The 22,199-nt window shown below is 35.0% G+C and overlaps 1 protein-coding gene across 3 annotated transcripts; it reads left to right on the forward strand.

The window, feature by feature from the left end:
- Positions 1-2,112: 2,112 nt before the first annotated feature.
- On the forward strand, positions 2,113-21,901 carry LOC148619272 (carboxylesterase 1D-like). Of its 3 annotated transcripts, none has more exons than XM_088578979.1 (3): positions 2,113-2,209; positions 18,510-20,035; positions 20,373-21,901. In XM_088578979.1, the coding sequence occupies exons 1-3, from the start codon at positions 2,183-2,185 to the stop codon at positions 20,623-20,625; spliced, it is 1,806 nt and encodes a 601-aa protein (XP_088435105.1). In that variant the 5' UTR covers positions 2,113-2,182; the 3' UTR covers positions 20,626-21,901. The 3 variants fall into 3 exon arrangements, with proteins under 3 accessions (XP_088435105.1, XP_088435106.1, XP_088435107.1); XM_088578980.1 differs by lacking the exon at positions 2,113-2,209 and adding an exon at positions 3,372-3,447; XM_088578981.1 differs by lacking the exon at positions 2,113-2,209 and adding an exon at positions 14,856-14,944.
- Positions 21,902-22,199: the final 298 nt, after the last annotated feature.

Raw genomic sequence — 22,199 nt, forward strand, 5'->3', positions numbered from 1 at the left:
GGACTGCTCCATTTTATTAGACTGTTAGTAACTCTATTTAGTAGAGGTGAACGAACCTTGGTTTTGGGTGAACACCTATATTGATGCTTTGGTCAGATTATATGGTCATAATTCATTTTGAAAGTAATTAGACACCACAGGATTCAACAATGGTTTAACTAAAGAGTCTTTGTCCATGTATGACTAAGGGAGAACTTGAAGCTGTATAAATATTTGCTTCAATTCTATGATAAATAAAAGCAAAAGCTTGGAAAAAACATGGAAGAGTGAATTAACATGTATATTTTTAAATGCGTATGTCAAATCTGTGTGTGTAAAAAGTAAGAAAAGGTTGTGAGTCAATAACATAAGAATATCAGATAACATATGTGACTTCTCCGTCTAATATACATTCCCTGATTTTTAATGAGTAAGAATAAATTAGAGATTTTTAATTCATGGTCGTAATATTCTTAATGTTGTGACTGACGTTCCTTTGAAACTGTGTACATATTTCAAATATTCTTGGTCGGGGGCGTTCTGTTACGTACTGACATAGATGGTATTTTTGCATAATGTGGAAAACATCAGGAAAAAATACCACTTCTTAGTTGAACATTTTGAAGACAGTAGAGAGGCGAATTAAAAAAGAAATTCTTCAGAAAACTTTCTGGTAGCATTGTGCACAGTTTTTCAAATAAATAAAGTTTACAGGGTTAAGATTTAACATACTCTCACACATGTCAGATCTTATCCTAGGATGAAACCTTTGAATGTCCTTCTAAATGAAGTGTTGGAGACGGTTGATCTGTAAAGTTTCTTGATTCTTTAAATCAGACCGGAATTCACAACCATATAGACAATTTGGTATAACTACTGGTTTATAAAGTTTTAGAGTCGCTCCAGGATTGACACTTTCAGTTAGAATATTGGCAATTGCAAAGTATTCTTTTTGGCCTTTCCTACATGCATAATTTATTCTGGTAGAGGATTTCAAGTTGTCGTTTGTATCAATGCCGAGGTAGGTATGTTTGTCAGTTATCAGAGTATATTGTTTGTTTATTAACAATTAGTAGTTTGGCTTACAACTTCTTTTGCAGAAAGAAAAACATGAAGCAAAATTTAGATGCACTAAACTGGAATCGCCATTTGATGGCGTAGTTTGAACATGTCAAGCATTTGCTGCAGTTTCGGTGGTGAAGGAACCAAGCAATCAATATCATCCGCAAGACACGAGGCATACGATGTTACGTCCTCGACTCCCATTTTCAGATTACAGTTATCAAATTAAATAAGCAAACCATTCATGAATACTAAATAAATTAAACCAGATAATACTTCAAGCGAGACATCAACAATCTATCTCTTTCAATATAGGCACGATAGTAGACAAACTGGTCTGTAGCTATAAGGAGACGATTCAACTTTGTTTCCACCTTTGTAGATGTGAACTATCAAGTCTTTCTTTCATTTTTTTGGGGACGTTTGATTTGTTCACTATGCAATCAAACAGAAAAGTTAATGTTTCACAACAACTTTGCCTCCATGAATTAAATGTTCATTTTGTATCTTGTCTGTTTTCAGGTGTTGAGTTCCCTTTGACATCACGTGACCCTTTTGTTCAAAGTAAATGGTAAAGCTGCCTGCAACAGATTCAGGTGTTCTATACGTTATGTCAGATACAGTTATTTTGTGTAGACATTGTCTTGTTTAGGCTTTTGGCGTTTGATCGTTTTCCAAAAGAGTCTAATGTCACATTCGGCAGTTCTGTTGATATCATCAAGAGTACATTTGTACCTATCGTAAGCTGCCGTTTGAATATTTTTAAAAACACGTTTAGCCTGTTTGTGGTTAGAATAAGACTGGTGTTCCATACCACGATGTCTTCCGTCAGATAACCAAATTTTACGCATTTCTCTTCAAAATTTATGTGCCACCTGTACGTCATCATCCTAATATGGCTGCTTTGTGTGGTATATCTTGGGACCACTTTATCTGCAGTGTCAAGAAGCATTGACTCGATTAAAACACAGACTGTCAGTGTCTATATTACATTTATTTTCAAAATTTAAATCTATTCCTGAATCTAACAATTTGAATGTTTTTTTTTCTAGCTGTTTTAGGTAGCGCACACTTGTTTCCGGTGTGATTTTGTACCAAGCGGGAAGTTTGAGAAATTGCTCTATATCTCTGAGGGTATTGAATGGTAAATCAATGGAACTTAAAGCAGGTAGGTGATGTGATGTACTACTTACATATCCATCTCTCAGAAGATTAAAAAAATAATAATACTAAAAAGTACTATAAATATATATTTGTATCTGAGTGTCTCGCCTTTCTTGGAGTAGCAGCGATAATGTTTCTGAGTCGGGTTTCATTTATGTGTGTGTGTATGTATATATATATATATATATATATATCATGCTAGTGTATAAATTTTAAATGCAACGCAAGGGGTCACGACTTTTGCATACCCAAAATCTTCTTGCACACACGACAACCGTTATCTCTAAAAGAATACTGTAATACCCGTTTTTAAGATCTTGTTGTGCTTAATTCCAAACAGGCTTTAATTCCTCTCAAATAAATTTTTTTTTATCCCTTTTCCGTCTTGTTTGGAAATCTAGTGCTTTAATAATGAATAAATAAAAGTTACCTTATAATTGTGATTTCTTCCTTTGTTTAAGGTATCATGTAGCACTCCAGCTACGAATTATGCAAATTCTATAATATGTGATACACCTCAAAAAGGCTACACATCTTAATTTTTGTAATTAAGTTGCTTTATATGTCTATATAATGAAATGTGTAGTTATTCGTTCCGATCTGTAGGCTGTTACGAGATAATTCACATTGAAAACCGAGTAGTTTCTATTGTATTTCAGTGTTATTTGCAGAGTTAGCTCCATTATTTTTGAATTCTACAGTACATTCAGTATGATTTTTATCTCCTATGAACAGGGTTTGTATGAAAAGCCACATGTTATTTTCTGGCCACTATAACATTGTAAACAAAATATTAAATATAAAAAATTGTTGGCTTTCCAACCATGAATCACATTTTGCATGATTCTTAGATAGAGTACTACTTAAGTACAATACATCTACTGTAAAAAAATCACCACTGGAAAATGCACTTCAGTTAGTTTCTTCTTGGAAACCCAAGATTGGCTCCATCACGGATGAAAAAGTAAGCGAAATTTCAAAAGATACATCCTTAAAAGCATTGTTTATTTTAATATTATGGAATAAGACACCGGCGTTCATACAAGTATTAATAAAATGTGTGATACAGCTTTGCTTGCTTTGGTTTTCGTATCTTGTTTAAAACATACAAGTCAGTCATAAAGAATCGAAACAGGATTTCATTTCCTACGCGTTGCTATAAATAAAGAACATCTACATTGATGAGATATAAAGATTTCACACTACATTAACGTGTGTGTGTGCATTGTGTTTATAGAGTTGGTAGGTAGTTTTTATTTTAATATCTGGTTATAATTATATGTAGCTCGTTTTTTAAACATAATTAGATTTTCTCTGTTTTGAAAATGCTTTAGTTTCGAATAAGGTACATTCCTTACCTCAATTTTAAGAATAAGTTGAGCTGAAAATATTTAACTTTTGACCTCATTTGTCATATAATCATAGGAAATTATGACCATAAATTGAGTGAATTTTTTGTGATGAAAGGAGACATATGTTCTTGTATCTATCTATTTCATTTTTTACTGCAGTGTTCAACCGAGGATTTTTATGTCTACTGTAAAAATCATTGGTTTAGCATAGATTGTTGGTACAAGTTACCAAAATGCCTACTGACATTCGTCCCTAACTAATGTAAATGTAACAATTTTCACTATACCTAGGTGTCTAGCATGTAAAAAAAAATAATGACATAACAGTCGTATTATTTAGTAATATGTAGACTTTATATACGGGATATCTGAAACCAGATATAGCATTGCATGTTTTTTTTAATTAAAAACTAACCAGCACTTGGGAATGTTTAATAAATCCCTGACTGCAAAGATAAAACAAGTTACGTGGATATTGAACGAACTCTTTTCTGCATCAACTTATTTCTGTGTGAATTAAGGTTATTTACTTTATTCGTTTTTTATTCTTAAATTTATATCTAGTTGTATAAATACCAATTTACGGAAGATATTTTTCTCTTTTTCTGAGAAAAAAAATATTTCCTTGTTTTGAACAATTAACTTATTTTTTTGTATTCCAAGTCTATCTTCAAGCACCAAATGTGCGACATGTAAATACTTTGTCACTGTAAACCAATTATAAATCCTTATATTAAATTTTCCCCCTTTTTTGTATCCTCTCAAGTCATGGTTTTGAGTTCACATTCGCTCCCTCAAACATTCATTTTTAAGGGAGCGAATGTGGACTCAAATGCCTGACTTTTGGGAGCATGTCATCCTTGAAGACTTCACTGGGGCAGATCCAGGATTTCACGTTAAAGGGCGTAAATAGAATTTAAGCCCGAGCGAAGCAAGGCAAGAAAATTTGTGGAATAATCAAGGTTTCATACAAAATGTTAATTTTTTCTCCAATTTTAGGATTTTAGGGGGTGGGGCGTACATCGGGACTTGCAGGTTTTTTTCCCCATCTACGATATCACTCGGATTAGAAAGGCCATTAGATTAAAGATGTAAATTGGCCTTAATACCCTACCATTTTAATTTTAGCTCTTTATCCAGAGAAAAGGGACGGATATGGTGAAATGCAGAAATATCAGACAGTAATCTATTAAATTACCTTGATTTTAGATAACCGTATCTCATCAATTTTAGAAACTGTTAAACTTCCTTGAATTTCGACCAGTAAATGTAAAAAAACTAGTAAATACATTGTATTGTCGATCCCTCAAAGAACTAAATCTTTTTGATATAAAAATACAATTGAATCGTTATAATGTTGCAATTTCTTATGTTACGTTTAACTTAAAAACTTTGAGAGTTACTTAAGGCAATTTTTTTGGGCTAATTTGCATGTTTGCTTTCTTTAAAGGTACAATTTTTGTTCTGATTATGGCTTGTAGGTTTTTGTTTTAAATTATGAGTTTTCTAAGTAGAAACTGGACTTCATATACTTCTGTAAGGCATTTGCTATTTTCTTCTCGCGTAGGCTTAAATATTTTTGTTGAGTAAGCATTGTTTTGCGGGAACACGAAACAAAATCAGCAAAAGCCGGAATTGATTTTGTGTCGGAAAATCTATATTGTAAAGTAATGGAGAGGATATTGAATCACATTTTTCCTGCCAGTGGCTTAATATTTTTTTTGCAAAAGTTTGAAAAAACTGATTTTTTCAACCGCTAACTGCTGAACAGTAATTTTGAGAGGATCAATTTCCTTCTCACTACATCAACTACATAAGATTGTCCACTTAGCATCGTATACGATGTTGGTAGAGTCTCTGACTGCTCGCTCAGAAAAGCCCCTCTTCTTGAAACTATCCCTGAGAGAAGCCACGCGAAAAGATGTAGATTCTCTGGTTTGGGACGAAGAATCTTGCCCTTGAACTGGGAAAGAAGATTGTGTCTTACTGGTAGTAAGAGTGGACGAGCACAAGATAGTTGAAGAAGATCTGGATACCAAACTTGCTTGGGCTAAGCTGAAGCAATAAGAATGATCAGACATTGCTCCGAAGCAATCTTCCGAAGAACTGCTGACAGAAATCTGAATGGAGGGAATGCATATCCGAACATACCTTCCCAAGGAAAAGTCATGGCGTCTACTGCATAAGCTTCTGGGATCGGGACAGGAGACACGAAAACTTGAAGTTCGCAGTTGAGACTTGTTGCAAACAGATCTACACGAGGAGACCCCCCAATGAAGAGTTATTGCTTGAAATACTGATTGGAGAAGTTCCCATTCTGTATTCACTGGGGTTAGAGTTTTCGATAGAGAGTCTGCTAAGACACTGAGTTTCCCTGGAACATGACGAACTACTAGCTGAAGCTGAAGTTGATTGCAAAGATGAGAATTTTTTTTGCAAGAAGAAATGGCCTGAAACAATGAGTTCCCCCTTGGTTTTTTAAGTAAGCAACAACCGGCGTATTGTCGGATGCAAGAACACGAGCAAGAACTTTGTTTAGCAGAATGTGCTGAAAATGAGAGATTGCCAGAAGAACTGCTTTCATCTCTAGAAAATTGATGTGTTCTTTCAGTAAGTCTGGATTCCAGATCCGTGATACTGAACGTCCTTCCAGATACGCCCCCGATGGAGGTGGGAGGCATTTGTAAACAGAGTCTGATTAGGAACTGGAAAGGACAGAAGCTGGCCTTCCAAAACATTCTCCTGAACAGTTCACCATGAAAGATGCGGAGACAATTCCTGAGCAATTTGATATTACCAATTCTGAGAAGACGGGCGCCAATGTTGAAGTAAATAAAATCGGAGAGGTCGGATGTGTAGTCGACCAAGAGGAAACATTTACTAAAGAGTGCAAGAGACCTAGTAGCTGAGAAAATTGGCGAGCAAAAACTGATGAATTTTCAAGTTGAGGTTCTGAAATTTTTCCTGAGGAGGTAGAACTAGTCCTAGATGAGTCAAGAAATGTTCTCACAGAAAAGTAAAGTCCTGAGAATGAATCAGATCTGACTTTTACCAATAAATTAGGAAACCCAGGGAAAGAAACAGTTTGATGACTAGATCCGTGGTTGCGAGAAGCTTGTCGCGAGAAATTTCTTTCAACAGAAAATCGTCTGCATAAGAATGAATCTGAATGGCCTGAGCTATGAAGATGAGATATGGCAGCCTGCATAACCTTGGTGAAAACTAGAGGTGCAGCAGAGAGGCCGAACAGTAACGCTCTGAATTAATAAACCTTGTTGTTCCAGACAAAACGAAGAAATTTTCGGTAAGAAAGACATATTAGAAATAGAAAAAAGCGTCTGTCAAATCCAGGGAAGTGGTCCACATACCTTGAAGTATTGAAGCTCTGATAGAATGATTGGTCTCTATCTTGAAATGGGGAACAACCAGATAAAGGTTGAGAATGGACAGGTCGATGACTAGTCTCATTCCTCCTGTTTTCCTTGGAACAAGGAAAATCCGAGAATAGAAACCTGGATCTATTGATGATACAGGAACTTCCTCTATTGCCTTTTTAGTTTAAAGACAATCCATCTCTGCTGATAGAAGAGATATTTTTTTGCAGATGAGTCGCGTTGGACAGTGGAATGGGAACTGATGAAAGAGATGATAGTTTCTTGAATTACTGACAATACCCAACAATCTGAGGTAATATCTTTCCATTTTGACAGAAAATGAGTTAACCTATCCCTACTGGGATTTGAGAATGAGGAGTTGTGTAAGAAAACCTCTGGATTTGGTTTTGTCAGTAAAGTACGGGAGAGCAACTGATTGGACCTCTTACCGCCTTTAAAATTAACTGGTGGGCGCTTAGTAACGGTTTTCTTAGAACCACCTTTCATACCGCCATTAATGAAAATCATCTTTCTCTTTTCTGTGGAAGGAAAGGAAGAACCACCAGTAGAAGAACCACCTCGCTTAGAATTATTTCTTAGGGAGAGAAACGTTCACCTTTACTGGTGCTGGAGTATGACTGAGCTGTTTCTGAATCTCATCAAGAGGCAAACCAAAAAGTTTGTCGTCCATTGTATATTTCATTAAAAAATCCATCAGGCTGTCTGAAACTCTAGCTTTATCCAGGATCTCAGACCTTTTGGGTAAAGTAAAGTTTGCCAAACTTCCCGTAAGTAAGAGCTGAGAAGAGCCTAGAGCTTTATCAACCTGAAGTAAAAATGGTTTTACTTCAGGAGGAAGAGCAATATCTTTCAGTGAGGAGGCTACAGCAGACAAATAATGTTCTGCTGTACCTAGTACATGAGAAGCATTTCTAAGAAGATTCTCAGTTTTAGACCAGACAGTCCGTCCACAGGCCTTGAATTAATTGAAGAAGAAAAAGCTTTATCACAAGAAGAAACCAACTTACCCAAGTGGAATTGAAAATATAATAATCCCTAGATCGGAAATGATCATTTAAGGAAGTTATGCCAAAATCACTTACCTTGGAAAAATGAGACTCATCGGCTATGATATCTTCATTATTAATTTGAAGAGAAGTGGACATGCGTCTATCAAGATCAAAGATCCTTCAAAGAAAAAGGAGTACCCTCACTTTCAGCAGCCTTGTTGGAATTGGTAGGAGACCGACCAATAACAAAAGGAGCAGGATTACAAACAGAAACATTCTGAGGAACCTTATCCCTAATTTCACCTTCTTCACCAGAGGAAGAATTACTTTCCTGACTACCTGGGGCCACTGAAAAGCGTTCCTCATCATCACTATCCTCGTGTTCACTTTCAGAGTTGTGAACTGTAGGAAGTGGAGTCATAGAGGAACTAGGTGAGGGTTGGTTGGTATTTTTTATCCAAAGCTGCAAGACGATTGGAGAAAGCAACAAACTCAGAAGATATGGATTGACGAAAATCATCTAAAACACTTTTAAACCCATCTAATGAGGGGACAGATTTGGTAACCTGATTAGACTGATACCTAACAGAAGAGGTAGGTGCAGATGCAGGTATAGTAACACTACTAGAAGGCACTGCTACAAAAGAAGCAGGGTGTGACAAACTAGGAGTGAAACTTTGAGGACCAATAGGTCCAAAGTTGTTACTATAAGGTCAGAAACCTGAAAAAGCCTGACCAGGAAATCCTGGGTAAGGATAAGTCTGAGGCTAGAAATGGCTTGACCAAGACATGGGGTTATTAACCGAATAGGGCAAAGTAACACCACAGTAAGACACTGGAGGCTTAGAACCAGGTAAATTTAGACCCATAGAAACACCAAAGGTACAGAAAATTGAACCCGTGGTGTCTACTGGTCTAGATACTGTAAGAGTTACCGTACCTAAAGTAGGGATTACTCTATTACTATCCACAGAACCTACAACAGGAGTCTGTGGAATAGTAGTGTTAGTCACCGAAGTTGAAACGTCGGTTGGTTGACTGGACACATATGGAGTAACCACCTGGCTATCGTAAGGTAACGACCCATCCAAAAAACATCATCGCCAGTGACGGCTTGGAATGGGCTACTAACATTAAACTCCATAATAAAGTATCAATATACAATAATAATAAATATATAAAAGAAAATTCCTCAATAAAAAGAATTTCTAATATTACAAAATTTCAGTATTATTCACAATATAATTTACCACATGTGTCTTCAGAAATTAAATGGATGAATAAAGGGTAGATGGCTACCATAAGGTCATCCCATTGGATGATATTTTTAGATAGGGGATTCCGCCTGCTTGACTTGCGCAGATGGACTAACTCAGTATTTATGATGGTAACGTATTTATTGTAATAAAATCAATCACGCACGAAGAGGTTATCTCCCTTCAAGTAGAAAATAGAAAAGACAAAGACCAAAAATTGCTTACTTAACTCAAACTACTAATCCGGAAAAGAAACATTCATTTACTGGAAAGACAACAATCTTAATCAATCAATCAAATACTACATGTGTAATCAATCAATCAATCAAGTCTAATAAATCTGATGGGATATCAAATACAAACTAATTCAACAAACACTGATAACTAGGGGGCGCCTCCTGTCAAAATTGTCAACGAGAGTGAAGAGTGAAGAAGAGAAGAATCATACTGTCAAAGTCAATTAGAGTGCTAGAAGTACTATGCGAGTAAAGAAGAGTAGAATCAAACCGTTTTACGAGAATGCTAAAAGTGCTATGTCAGTGAAGAAGAGAAGAAAACCAAACCGCTTTACGAGAGTACTAGTAGTGCTATGTCAGTGAAGAAGAGAGAGTAGAATCAAACCGCTTTACGAGGGTGCTAGCAGTGCTATGTCAGTGAAGAAGAGTAGAATCGAACCGCTTTACGAGAGTGCTGGAAGTGCTATGTCAGTGAAGAAGAGAGAGTAGAATCAAACCGCTTTACGAGGGTGCTAGCAGTGCTATGTCAGTGAAGAAGAGTAGAATCGAACCGCTTTACGAGAGTGCTAGCAGTGCTATGTCAGTGAAGAAGAGAGAGTAGAATCAAACCGCTTTACGAGGGTGCTAGCAGTGCTATGTCAGTGAAGAAGAGTAGAATCGAACCGCTTTACGAGAGTGCTAGCAGTGCTATGTCAGTGAAGAAGAGAGAGTAGAATCAAACCGCTTTACGAGGGTGCTAGCAGTGCTATGTCAGTGAAGAAGAGAGAGTAGAATCAAACCGCTTTACGAGGGTGCTAGCAGTGCTATGTCAGTGAAGAAGAGTAGAATCGAACCGCTTTACGAGAGTGCTAGCAGTGCTATGTCAGTGAAGAAGAGAGAGTAGAATCAAACCGCTTTACGAGGGTGCTAGCAGTGCTATGTCAGTGAAGAAGAGAGAGTAGAATCAAACCGCTTTACGAGGGTGCTAGCAGTGCTATGTCAGTGAAGAAGAGTAGAATCGAACCGCTTTACGAGAGTGCTGGAAGTGCTATGTCAGTGAAGAAGAGAAGAATTAAATAGCTTTCACAAAATGCTAGTCGTATATGTACACCTGTCTAATAATATAAAAAAATCAAATTCCAACAATGGCGTTGATGGTGAATTGAAAGAAACAAACGTAATTTTAGTTTGTGACTGCATGATGTAAACAGAATGTGTTCTCTGTATGTCTATCACAAAATAGTAATAACACCTAGACAACCCAAGTATAAAATGTACAACACTATATTAAGTACACAAATACATCTTACTTGAATACCCGTAAAATTACATGTACAAATTATATATTGTGCCGATCTTGACTAAGTCTTAACTTACTATTACATGTTTTGGATAAATCCGTAGAAAATGTTGACAGTTTTGATTTCTCCATACTTCCACATTACCCCATTAAACAGAAATCATATCTTAAGGAGGTAGACCTTGGGTAAGGGACAAAACTGTTGAAATCAGTGATATGTTTGCATCATATTCAATTTCACCAAAGTATATCAAGCTTTCATATGAAACAGAATGAAATCCATCCAAGTTATTTTGATGCTTAAAGGAGATTGTTGTAAAATGCTGAATACAAACATTCCAATGATTTGTAAGAGTTGTGTCCCTTACCCTAGGTCTACCTCCTTAATCAAAATGTGTTTCGATAAAACAGATATGTTTGCTGTAATAAAGAAAGATATTTTTTTCTCTGACAAACGAGACAACTATAAAAAAAATATACTTACTAGACATATGATGACATGATTAATTTTCTTCTTGGCAACATTTATATCCGTTTTAGCGATCAAATTTATCAGCAGGTTGTAGGTATTCCGATGGGCACAAATTGCACTCCATTAATAGCAGATCTATGAATCTCAGTTTATGGTCAAACTTCAACCTTCAAAATCTGACTTGATAGACAAATTTCATGATAGTTATCGCTACTTTGATGATATTTTTGCGGGTTTTACTAAATTCTTCCATAGATATAAAGAATTGATGCTGAAGTTTTGGTTGTAATTGTCGTAACATAATCAAAAATAGGATTTAACATGCTAGTTTTTATGGTACAAATGTAATGTGATAAATAAAGCTCGAAAGTTTTAACTGAATTCATTTAGTCTGTATAAAATATTTGAATATATTTATCCGTAATGGTTATTCCATTTATTGGTTCTAACACCAACTCTCTTGTTCTTTTTATTGGTTCTAACATTAAACTCTCTTATTAATACATAGTAAAAATTTGATATTGATTGACTCTATTTCATACCGTCTTACTTCCTGCTATTACTTTTTTCATTTGCACGAAGACCTTGTTTTACTTAGATATTTTATTATGTTTTCAATAAATCCTGTTTACCTACAGACAAATGTATTAATAATTGAAATATTAGGTTCTTTACGGTGGTACTCTATCCCTTGTTTTCTAGTATGGCGGTGGCGTTTAATAGCACACAAAGTTCAAGATTAACGAATCCAACGTATAATCATTACGTTAATGTGCCATGTGAACGCCATTGCTTTTTATCTTGGTATTAGCACGTACATGCACAGATACCTTGTTTTATTGATACTTTTGAGTTAAACAAGGTGTGCTCATCAGCTGCATTTAGATTTTGAACTAGCTTACAGAAAAAAAAGCAAGTAATTTTTCGAGGTAGATACAGCTTGTTGTCTTTTGGCCTATTTGGTAAGGTGTCTGCATTCTGTATCAATTTCAGGAGTTAAATCTGAATTCAACAGATTTCTAAAGTTCGTTTTATTGTTGTATTCTCCGACCACTGCCCCAGATTAAGGGAGTGTTGAGCGTTCGCAATATGTTTAACCCCGACACATACTTTATGTGCCTGTCCCAAGCCAAGAACCCGTAGTCCAGTGGTTGTCCTCGTTTTTTATGCTCATTGTTATTTATTCTACGTTAATTTCTATAGATTAGGTCGAATTTCATCTTTTATGGATATTTTTTGCTTAATTTATTTGGGACCTTTTATAGCTTGCTTTATGGTATGGTTTTTGTCCATCATTGAAGACCGGGTGACCTGTTGAATTGTTCGTTGCTTGGCTTTTGTGGATGACTGTCTCACTGGCAACCATATCACTCCTATTTTCATATAAATGCAAACTAAATGCATATACATGTAGTTAATTTATCTTAGTGTCATTACAGTTGTAGCAGAAATAAAAAGAATACAAACCATAGTCTTGAAATACACAAAAATTAAAAAAACAAACAAACAAACAATGACTCAATTCACAAGAATTAATGTATCAATGTATAAATTAATATTAATAAAAAATATGAAATTCAAATAATGCAGTCTCCAATTCAAAAGCGGTAACGGTTAGTCACACCCGAATAAAACTGTTTCTTCTAAAACGGTTCTCATCGCAAATACGGTTGATAAAAAAGTAAAAAATAGAACGGAGTTGAGTGAAAAATATTGTTATACAAAGTATTCGATTATATAAGAAAAATATGAATTAATCTCAGTAAAAAGCAAATGTTCACTTTTCAATAGTTTGAAATACACAGTAAGTGTGTGTTGCATTTTTAGCGGACATTCCACTTATCTAGGTCATTTTAGGCTCTTTCTTAAATATAAATCACGTTGCACCTATTCTAGAGCAATATTTTCATGGGGCGTTGATACCTATGGTATGATTGATATTCGATTAATGTATATCAGTTTTTCCTGAATATTAACTGTTTTCTAAGAGGAAAATAAAACATTTTCTGATGAAGTGGTGTTGCTTTCACACTGGTTTAACTACAATTGTGACAGTGCTTGTATTATGCGGTTGATGTTATCGTCAATATGAAACATGTTCGATGATAAATAAAGTATTCCAACTGTCATAATGGCTGTAAATGCTTGATGTTTTGGTTCGTTAAAATACGAATGAAAATCATGTTTGTGTTTAGATTTGCCCATTTTCAATGAAAACAACGATATTTGTAAAAAAAAATCAGATAAAAAAAGAAACTTAATACTCCGAAATGGAAATTCTCTAAATCTACAAGATTAATTTCAGTTTTCTGTGAAAACCTTTAATGGAGGGAATGGTGAAATAATTGCCTTAAAAATCACCACATCCCTAAGGATTAATTTTTCTACACCCGTGTCCATTTTCGTGAACTTGTATATCAACCGTATTTTCGATAAGCACCGTTTTCGAAGAAACAGGTTTACCCGGGTGTAGTCATATGATATATAAATGTAAATGAAACGAATGTTAACATTATAGCTTGTGCTTTCGTTGGCACTATCAGTATTCCACTGGCACTCTGATTCACCAAAATTACTCTACGTTGGGTCGGTTGAATAAACCAAACTCATGTACAACATTATTATTGGTTATTTACATTCATTAAGCATATTTAGTGTAGTTTACAGAGATGTGTAGCCAATCAAATCGATCGTATCAAAGGTGTGAACCCATAATTAAACGCGCGCTTTCTTCTATGCGAGAGTTAAGATTAAACAAACCCCCTGGTCATATACTTTGGTTTTATTTTTTTTTCTTTCCATATCAATAACGCTTATCTACAGTTTATGTTTTTCTTTCCCAAAACGACCCCCTATCAACCTTTGGCGTATTTTTTTTTATTTCCAAATTTCTCACTTGGTTTACTGCACCTGGTCTTGCTTTTCCTCGTACGTTAAACATTTATTTTTCTTTAACTTTTTTATGATTTTTGTATATTTTGTATTTATCACTTAGTTTGTTATAGTTTCATTAGTATACATATTTTTTTCTTTCTTTATTTTGTTAGGTTATCAATTTCAATCTTCTAAATTATATAATATAGTTAAACTATAAATTACAATATTAAAGCGGGATAAAGGGTCGACCATACAGAGTCACTGGGGTATATACAGGTCTTTAAACTCCTATCGTCGTCATCTCTGCTACTTGAATTTGAACGAAAGCCTCACATAAATCATTTGTGTTGGTTTTCAGAGAAAGAAGAAATTTGCGGTGACTGTTAAGACTTTTGGATAAGGATATAAACAGGATAATAGATTAAATAAAGGAGACAACATTTTATACCATTATGGTTAATTGAATTAATGCAATACATCATACATGTAGGCCCCAATTATTATAGCCCTTATTGCTACTAATAAAATGAGTAAATTATTACATGTCAGCCTTACTTGACTGATTCATAATTATACAATTAATTGTTTATTGTTTGCTATTGCTTCTTTAATTTGATCTTTTTAATTATTTATAGCTGAATTTTTAACTGTCACATGCCCAAAGTGGGCAAGCGATTTTATGTACAATATATAGAGAGATTGTTTATTTAATAAAAGGAAACGCTACTAATTTTAAAGTCTTCACTAAGCATAATTAATTACCTCCTGATGGGACAGACATAGTTTATAGGCAGATCCCTGGCGTTCAAGTTATCGCGTGGTTTAGGTGAGAAAATGCTCAGATGTAACGGAACATTGGATTGGTTAATATCTAAAACAAAATGTAAGCCGTTACTTTTGATAAGTATGCCGATACTTTTAACAAGTAAGCCGATACTTTTGAAAAGTAAGCCGGTACTTGTTAAAAGTAAGCCGATAGAAATATCCCTATTTTGACATGAACGGCCACTGATAAACGTGTATGCTTTCATAGAAAAGAGCCCAATACACATCCATAATAAAATGTTCTTAAGTTCAAAATGTCACATGTACTTTAACATGAAAAAATAATCTAATGTAACATTGCGGTATTTACTGAGTGTTCCTTCTGTTTCTAGAAGTAACACATTTTCGAAAAAGCGCAGGAAATGCGCAACTTTGGAGAAAATCTATACTTTTACCGGTATATGTGCGGAAGGGTTTTCATACACTTATCGTTTTAGCAATGCTCTGTATGCTTTCTAAAAAAAGATAAAATGATTAATGAAGAAATATTCCTTTAAAATAGTACTGTAATCAATATAGTATGTTAAAGACACGTGACGTAAATTTCCAAACCCCAATCAAAGTCAAAAATCAATAATTACTTATACTTTCTAATATAGTCTATTTCAAATAATGTCTAGGATTACTTTACCATGCATAGTAATGCATAACATTAAAACGAGTAAAGGTTGACAATGCTACACTAGATCAGCCAAGACATATCGTATACCGTCATTGACAATACTACACTAGATCACCCAAGACATACCGTATACCGTCATTGACAATACTACACTAGATCAGCCAAGACATACCGTATACCGTCATTGATAATACTACACTAGGTCAGCCAAGACATACTTTTTAACGTCAAAAAAAGCAATATATATATTGAAAGGAAGTTATCTTAGACATTTCCCGATCATTAATTAAACCACTCTTTGTTTATGACTTCACGCCAATAAAGTAAAGTTTGTACATGTGCATAAAAATTTAATTTTGGTCACATTCATACTTAAACATTTGCTAAAAGGGTGGGGATTTTATTAAGTATCAAGACATTAATACTACACACGTAAAAATAAGTAACTTTTGTTAAATTGTGAAGAAGATTTACATGATTTAATGAAATAGAGACTCTAAAGCTAATAAAAGTGATGTGAAGTACTGAATGTATATACGCGTTATGTAGTTCTGAAACCAAATAATACTGGCAGTGCTTCTGGATACATTTCATACAGCAGCAAAACAAGTACTACAGTATAGGAAACATTTTTCAAGCTATTTAGAAGTTGATAAAATTGTTTTACACAAGATTTAGTTGAAATATTGATTTTGAAGTGTTAACTGTGAGCCAGTATCGATGGGTTTAACGTTTAAGTCCTTCTTATATTGGTAGTGTAATTTTGATTCAGAACTTTTAATGTTTTCTGTTGACTACATGACTGTAGGTGGGAAAACTTTACAGTTTTGCAGTTTTTTTCTTTTGATAGGGAACTGTTTAAGTAGGACTAATGTAAAAACAAAGACCTTATATATGTAAAAAAAATGCGGTCGTATATAGGTATGGTGCTTACGCGGCGTTATCGTCGGCGGCGTCCATGCCGTCGTCCATATTCACTTGGTTTTCGTGCGATAACTTTAGTTATGGTTTATTAATTGATATGAAATTTTGATATGATTTTAATTTACTACTAAAGGAATGTTCCTATTTAATTTTGAGTTTACGACCCCTACCGTTTTCAAATTAGGCCACCCATGTAACTGACAGATACCACACTGTTGGTTTCTGTTAATTAAAAAAAATGAGAGTCCAGAATTTCATCAAGCTAAACTGAAGGTACATAAAGTGAAATGGTCAATCCTTAACATGACATATCAAGTTCAACACATTCATGCACGTACACCTTCAAGAAAGAAGCATTGTTATATGTATATGACTTGTCTTGTGGTTATGGCAAGCCATTGTGGAATTTTTTCCCCATTTATTGATGTCAGTAGATATTTAGTAACATATATTAGTGGATATTGATCAATATACCTATAATTCAATTATTGATATCAATAAATGGAGGAGTTTTCTAGACAATGCAAACACATTCAAGACAAAACGTATGTATGTTCATATTTGCTCTTCGGGCAATACCAGTCTGCGTCCATAATTGCCCCTCGGGCAATACCAGTCTATGTCCACACTTGTTATATAAGAAAATGAATATAAATAACTTAAATATTACCCTTACTATTGTGAGCTACATACCAGGCACTCAGTTCAATCAAAATAACTCCGCAATAAACTAATATACCAGTAATCTGTATCAAATAACTCAACAAATGAGTGAAAGTTGACAAAACTACACAAGGTCAAACACGAAATACTCTGTACCATAAAAGAAAGTTACCACTTTGTTCTCTGAAAGTAAAAATATGTTAAAATAGAGAAATTTTTGATTATTTTAGGCTGTATTTTCATTCAATATCATAAAGATATTTTATGTATGATGATACTAGGCAGTGCCTTTATTTCGTAAAAATAACTGTGCTTTTTGGGGAATTCTATAAATGATACCGCTCATTGATAAAGATTTTGACGTGTCATGTTCAATATACCAACTTCAATGTCCTGGGGTGTGATATAGGGTATGCAATATAGGTCCAGGGTAAAACTATACAGATCACTTATAAAGCATATACAAATATACAGACTATACAAATTGATGCCCCCGCACTCCAAAACACTCAAAGTAACCTACAAACATCTTTGTTGATGCCCCCGCACATGAAAGATTTCAATCTACTTAAAAGCCGATCTCGCAGTGCACCTGGTTTTCTGTTATGTCGTGTGTGAGACATAACAGAAAACCGGGAATAATGTTTTAAGTGTAAACCCCTTTTAAAAATATTTTCATCTATATGTATTTTTCTTCATGCATATTCATATGTTAATGGGGGTCCTTAGAAACTTAGCAGCTCAATGTACAGTTTTTTCTCTATTGTGTTGCCCAAGTGTCAACACAATCAATTAAAAGCCGAACTCGTAGTGCTCCCACGACGGATATAAACACTTTCTCAAAGTTTCAATTAAATTTGTGCAAACATTTTTTGAGTTATCGCGTGCGAAAATGTGCGGGACATTAGACGGATGAGGATAAATACTATCAAAAGTATACACAGTTCTTTGAGTTTACTTTTTAGGGGGTATATAGTGATAGGGCTGCCTGTCCTTCCTTCTGTCCGTACGTCATTTCTTCCTTCCGTTACGCAGAGAGGACCCATCTCTTATCCGTTATACTCCTCATACACCACTTAAACTTTCACACATCAAAATCTGCATTACATATTCCCAATGTGCATCTTCTATTTTAGATTTTGATCTAAATCAATTTGGCTGTCATGAACTTTCCCATTCATGAATATGGAGATATGGGGTACTAATCTCTGATCCGTTACTCCTCATACCATTGCTGAATGAAATTTTATGAAACTTTTACACAATTTTTATTACATATTCCTGCTGTGAACCTTCTGCATAAGATTTTGATCCAAAGTGGTGCATGTTATCAAATGATGGAGTAGGGTATCTATTTAGTGAGCGTCGTTCATCATTTCTCTAGTTTATTTATTGTGTTCTTTCTTTTTTACAGAAAAGAATTTCCAGGTCAAGCATGTTTAAAATTATACTACTTATTATTCCGAATCTAGCTATACACGAAAGTGCATTCGTTATTCAGACATCTTTGGGTGAAATCAAAGGAATATCAAGAAGCGTTAATGATGATAAAAATACTTACCACGTAAGTGTGTTTCGTAAAATACCGTACGCTAAGGCACCGATAGGAGAACTACGGTTTAAACGACCAGTTCCCTTCGGCAAATGGACAGGAGTAAGAGATGGTACAGAATATGGCCCTTCTTGTATCCAACCTCCCCCTGGAAAAATAATGTCATCTCTGTTACCAAACCTTGACCAATCAGAAGACTGTTTACATTTGAACATTTTCTCGCCACACAATGCCTCTAACACCAATCAAAAGGCGGTTATGGTATGGATTCACGGAGGTGCTTTCATTACAGGACAGGGTACAGTATATGATGGAACATATCTGTCTGGAATTGGAGACGTCGTAGTTGTTACTATCAATTACCGTCTAAATGTTTTTGGATTTTTTAGTACAATGAATGATCATTCACCCGGTAATTATGGTATATGGGACCAACAAATGGCTTTACGTTGGGTACATGATAATATTGGTGATTATGGTGGTGACAACAACTCGGTTACAATATTTGGTGAGTCAGCTGGCGGATTTAGTGTGGGTCTTCATGCAATACAACCCGAAAACAAAGGCTTATTTAAACGTGTCATTGCACAAAGCGGTGTTGGCAGTTCCTTACTAACTACCTCTCCAAGACCGAGATATGCTTCGAAGGAATACGTTAATATGATTAATTGTCCACCGCTTTTAGATGGAAATACGATCACCTGTCTTCGTAACAAAACATCTGATGAACTATTAAAGGTTTTCATAATAATGTTAGGACTCTCTATTTTTAAGCCTGAAATACGTATCGAAATGGGATTCGCTCCTGTTGTAGATGGGAAGTACTTACAAGATTCACCAGAAAACATAATGTATGGTAAAGGACATGGGTTTTCCTTCTTCTCATCGCTTGATGTCGTTATTGGCAATAGTGAATCTGAAGGATCCCTCTTAGTGAGCGTATTAAAAATCAGGAAAGCCAAAGATTTATTGGAAACTGGAATATCATGGCAATACTTATGCAATACCATAATTTCTACAATAGTGTCAGATTATTATGGTGACCGTAAGCATTTAAAAAATTCAGTCTGTAGCCAATACAAGACTTCTCCTGTTTTACAGAGTATGAGTGCTGTTGACTTTATCGGTGACATTTTTTTCTACAGCCCGGCTATCAAGAATCTAGATATTCATGCTGCTACTAGCAATAAATCACACTTTCAGTATCTCAGCAAAAGGTTATCAATATTCTCAGTTTCTCAACGAAGAGCAAAATGGTTTACTGGAGCAGGGCATGCATCTGAGTTACCTTTTCTATTCCCTTTCAGTAATTTGTCGGATGCTTCATCTGACGATCGTACTTCAAGTATATTGATGATGAAATACTGGTCAAATTTCGCCAAAAATGGGTAAGTTGTACGTATTGGATAATTGTTTACAATCTTTCCTGCTTCAATTCTAAATTTTCTAGGAGATATTTATGCAGGGAGCCAATATAAAGCTGACCGTCGGACATAAATTATCGCATACGTCATCGTCCGCTTTCTTCAGAAATATAGAAAACAATTTTAAGAATAAAACCGCGTGTCAGCGTATAAATATTACGTGTAAAATAACTTTAATTACATCAATGATTCCTGACTGGCTAAATAATTTTGTATTCCTTGTATATATAGTAGAACATTTTTTTGGAGGGGGAGGGGATTCGCATTGAAACACATTGCCTTATTAATGCATATTTTCTAGGAATGTTAATGGTGAAGGTTTGCCAAAATGGCCACAGTATGACCCACATAACAAATCTTACGCTATCCTTGATGTCAATGTAACTATACAACACAATCTTTACAAAGACAGGATGGATTTCTGGTTACAGGAGATGCCAGCATTATTGAACCAGACTAACACTCATGTACCCAACGGGAACGATGGTCGACAATGTCGTGCTTACATACTGACATTTACGCTAATAATGCTGTTCAATGCCTTGAATCTCTAGACATTTGAAGCTTTCAAAGATGTTTAATTAGAAATTTTTACGCCGTGTAAAGCAAGTGATGTGTTGCAAAATTCATCATTTTTCAATTTTTATTCAATATTTTTTTATTAATATGCAATATGTTTTATTATAATGCAAGATTTTATGTTACAATGCAAGTTTTTTTCATGGATGTGTAAGATTTTTTCATTAATGTACTAATATATAATTGCGTGCCATGTGTTATTTTCTTGAATGAAATGTAGAAACTTATAAGTAAAAAGAACAAAAGTTTACTGCGTCGGCTATCTTTTTTTTTAAGATAGTACTAGTTTTTATTAATATGGAAGATTTTTTTTATCATAATGCAAGAATCTTTTATATATTAATATACAAGATTTTTTTCATTGATATGTAATTTTTTTTTATTAAGATGCAAGAATTTTTTATTATTATGAGATTTTTTTATTAACCATTGTCGTGCTGCACATTTCTGAACGAAAGTCTAGATTTCGATATTTTGCAAACTTATGCAAATTTTATTCAAATTAGTTGCACAATGGTACTGATGTTGATTGTTATTTATGAATTAAATGGGTGATCACGGGGTGGGGTGGATGGGGTGAGCAGGTTGTGGGAGGGTGGATGGCCCAACGCGTGAAAATGGGTCTGTCACTCGAAAATGGTCATCTCTGGTCATTATTTGCTATCTGTGGGGTTCAACTGGAACAAATCAGGAATCAAAGCACATTCATCCTACAGCCTGTAGACCGCGAAGGCTATTGAAGCCAAATAAAATATGTTACAGTCACGAGTGGGGGTCAGGAGCTTCCTAAAGGGTCATTCGTGTGAAAAAATGAGGATTTTTTTCCAAGTTTTGGCATCTGTTTGTCCTTAAACCGGAAGTAGTCGATACAAGGGGTTGACATCGAAATTGTGGTGACAGAAATCATTATTATTTAGTTTCCAGGCAAAATAGAGTACTACAGATTAATTCTGCTCGGGCGAAGGCCCGACAAATGAACCCTACCCCCCCCCCCCAAAAAAAAAAAATATCATTTTTTTCGACAGCGGAAACTCGTGACCTCTTCTTTTAGCGTTCAAGTCATTATTTATTAACAAACTCTATATCAGATAGCCTCATTTTAAAGCACAGTTACGCTGCTTGCAGATGGACACAAATTACGCTTTCCTAAACTCAGATTTACACTGCCAAAACCGATATAGCGGAACATGGCCCAATCCCGAACAGGTCCGGGTGTAGCACGAAAAGGTTAGCGACAAAAGCGACAAGAAACGTAGGATCCGAATAGAAAAAAAAACCGACACAGCACGGGATGACAATAATAATAATCCTAAATTTGGAGAATGGCTTCCGTTTATCTTTCTCACCAGACCTTGGAAATAAATCGACTACTCGCACAGCTTCCTCTGTGTCATTTTCCAGACCTTCACCTCGAGTTTGACGACAGTAGTCATCTCAATACTAAGACGTAGTGTTGGTGTCATTTTTGGTAACGTCGAAATCGGCAAAATTTGACGTCTTTTTTGTATTGTTCTATAATTGTTACATGTAAAAAGAAGTGTGCTTATTT

Source organism: Perna viridis, chromosome 4 (genome assembly GCF_037379345.1).
Source record: "Perna viridis isolate PV_CMFRI_1.1 ecotype Kerala chromosome 4, ASM3737934v1, whole genome shotgun sequence".
NCBI lineage: Eukaryota > Metazoa > Mollusca > Bivalvia > Mytilida > Mytilidae > Perna > Perna viridis.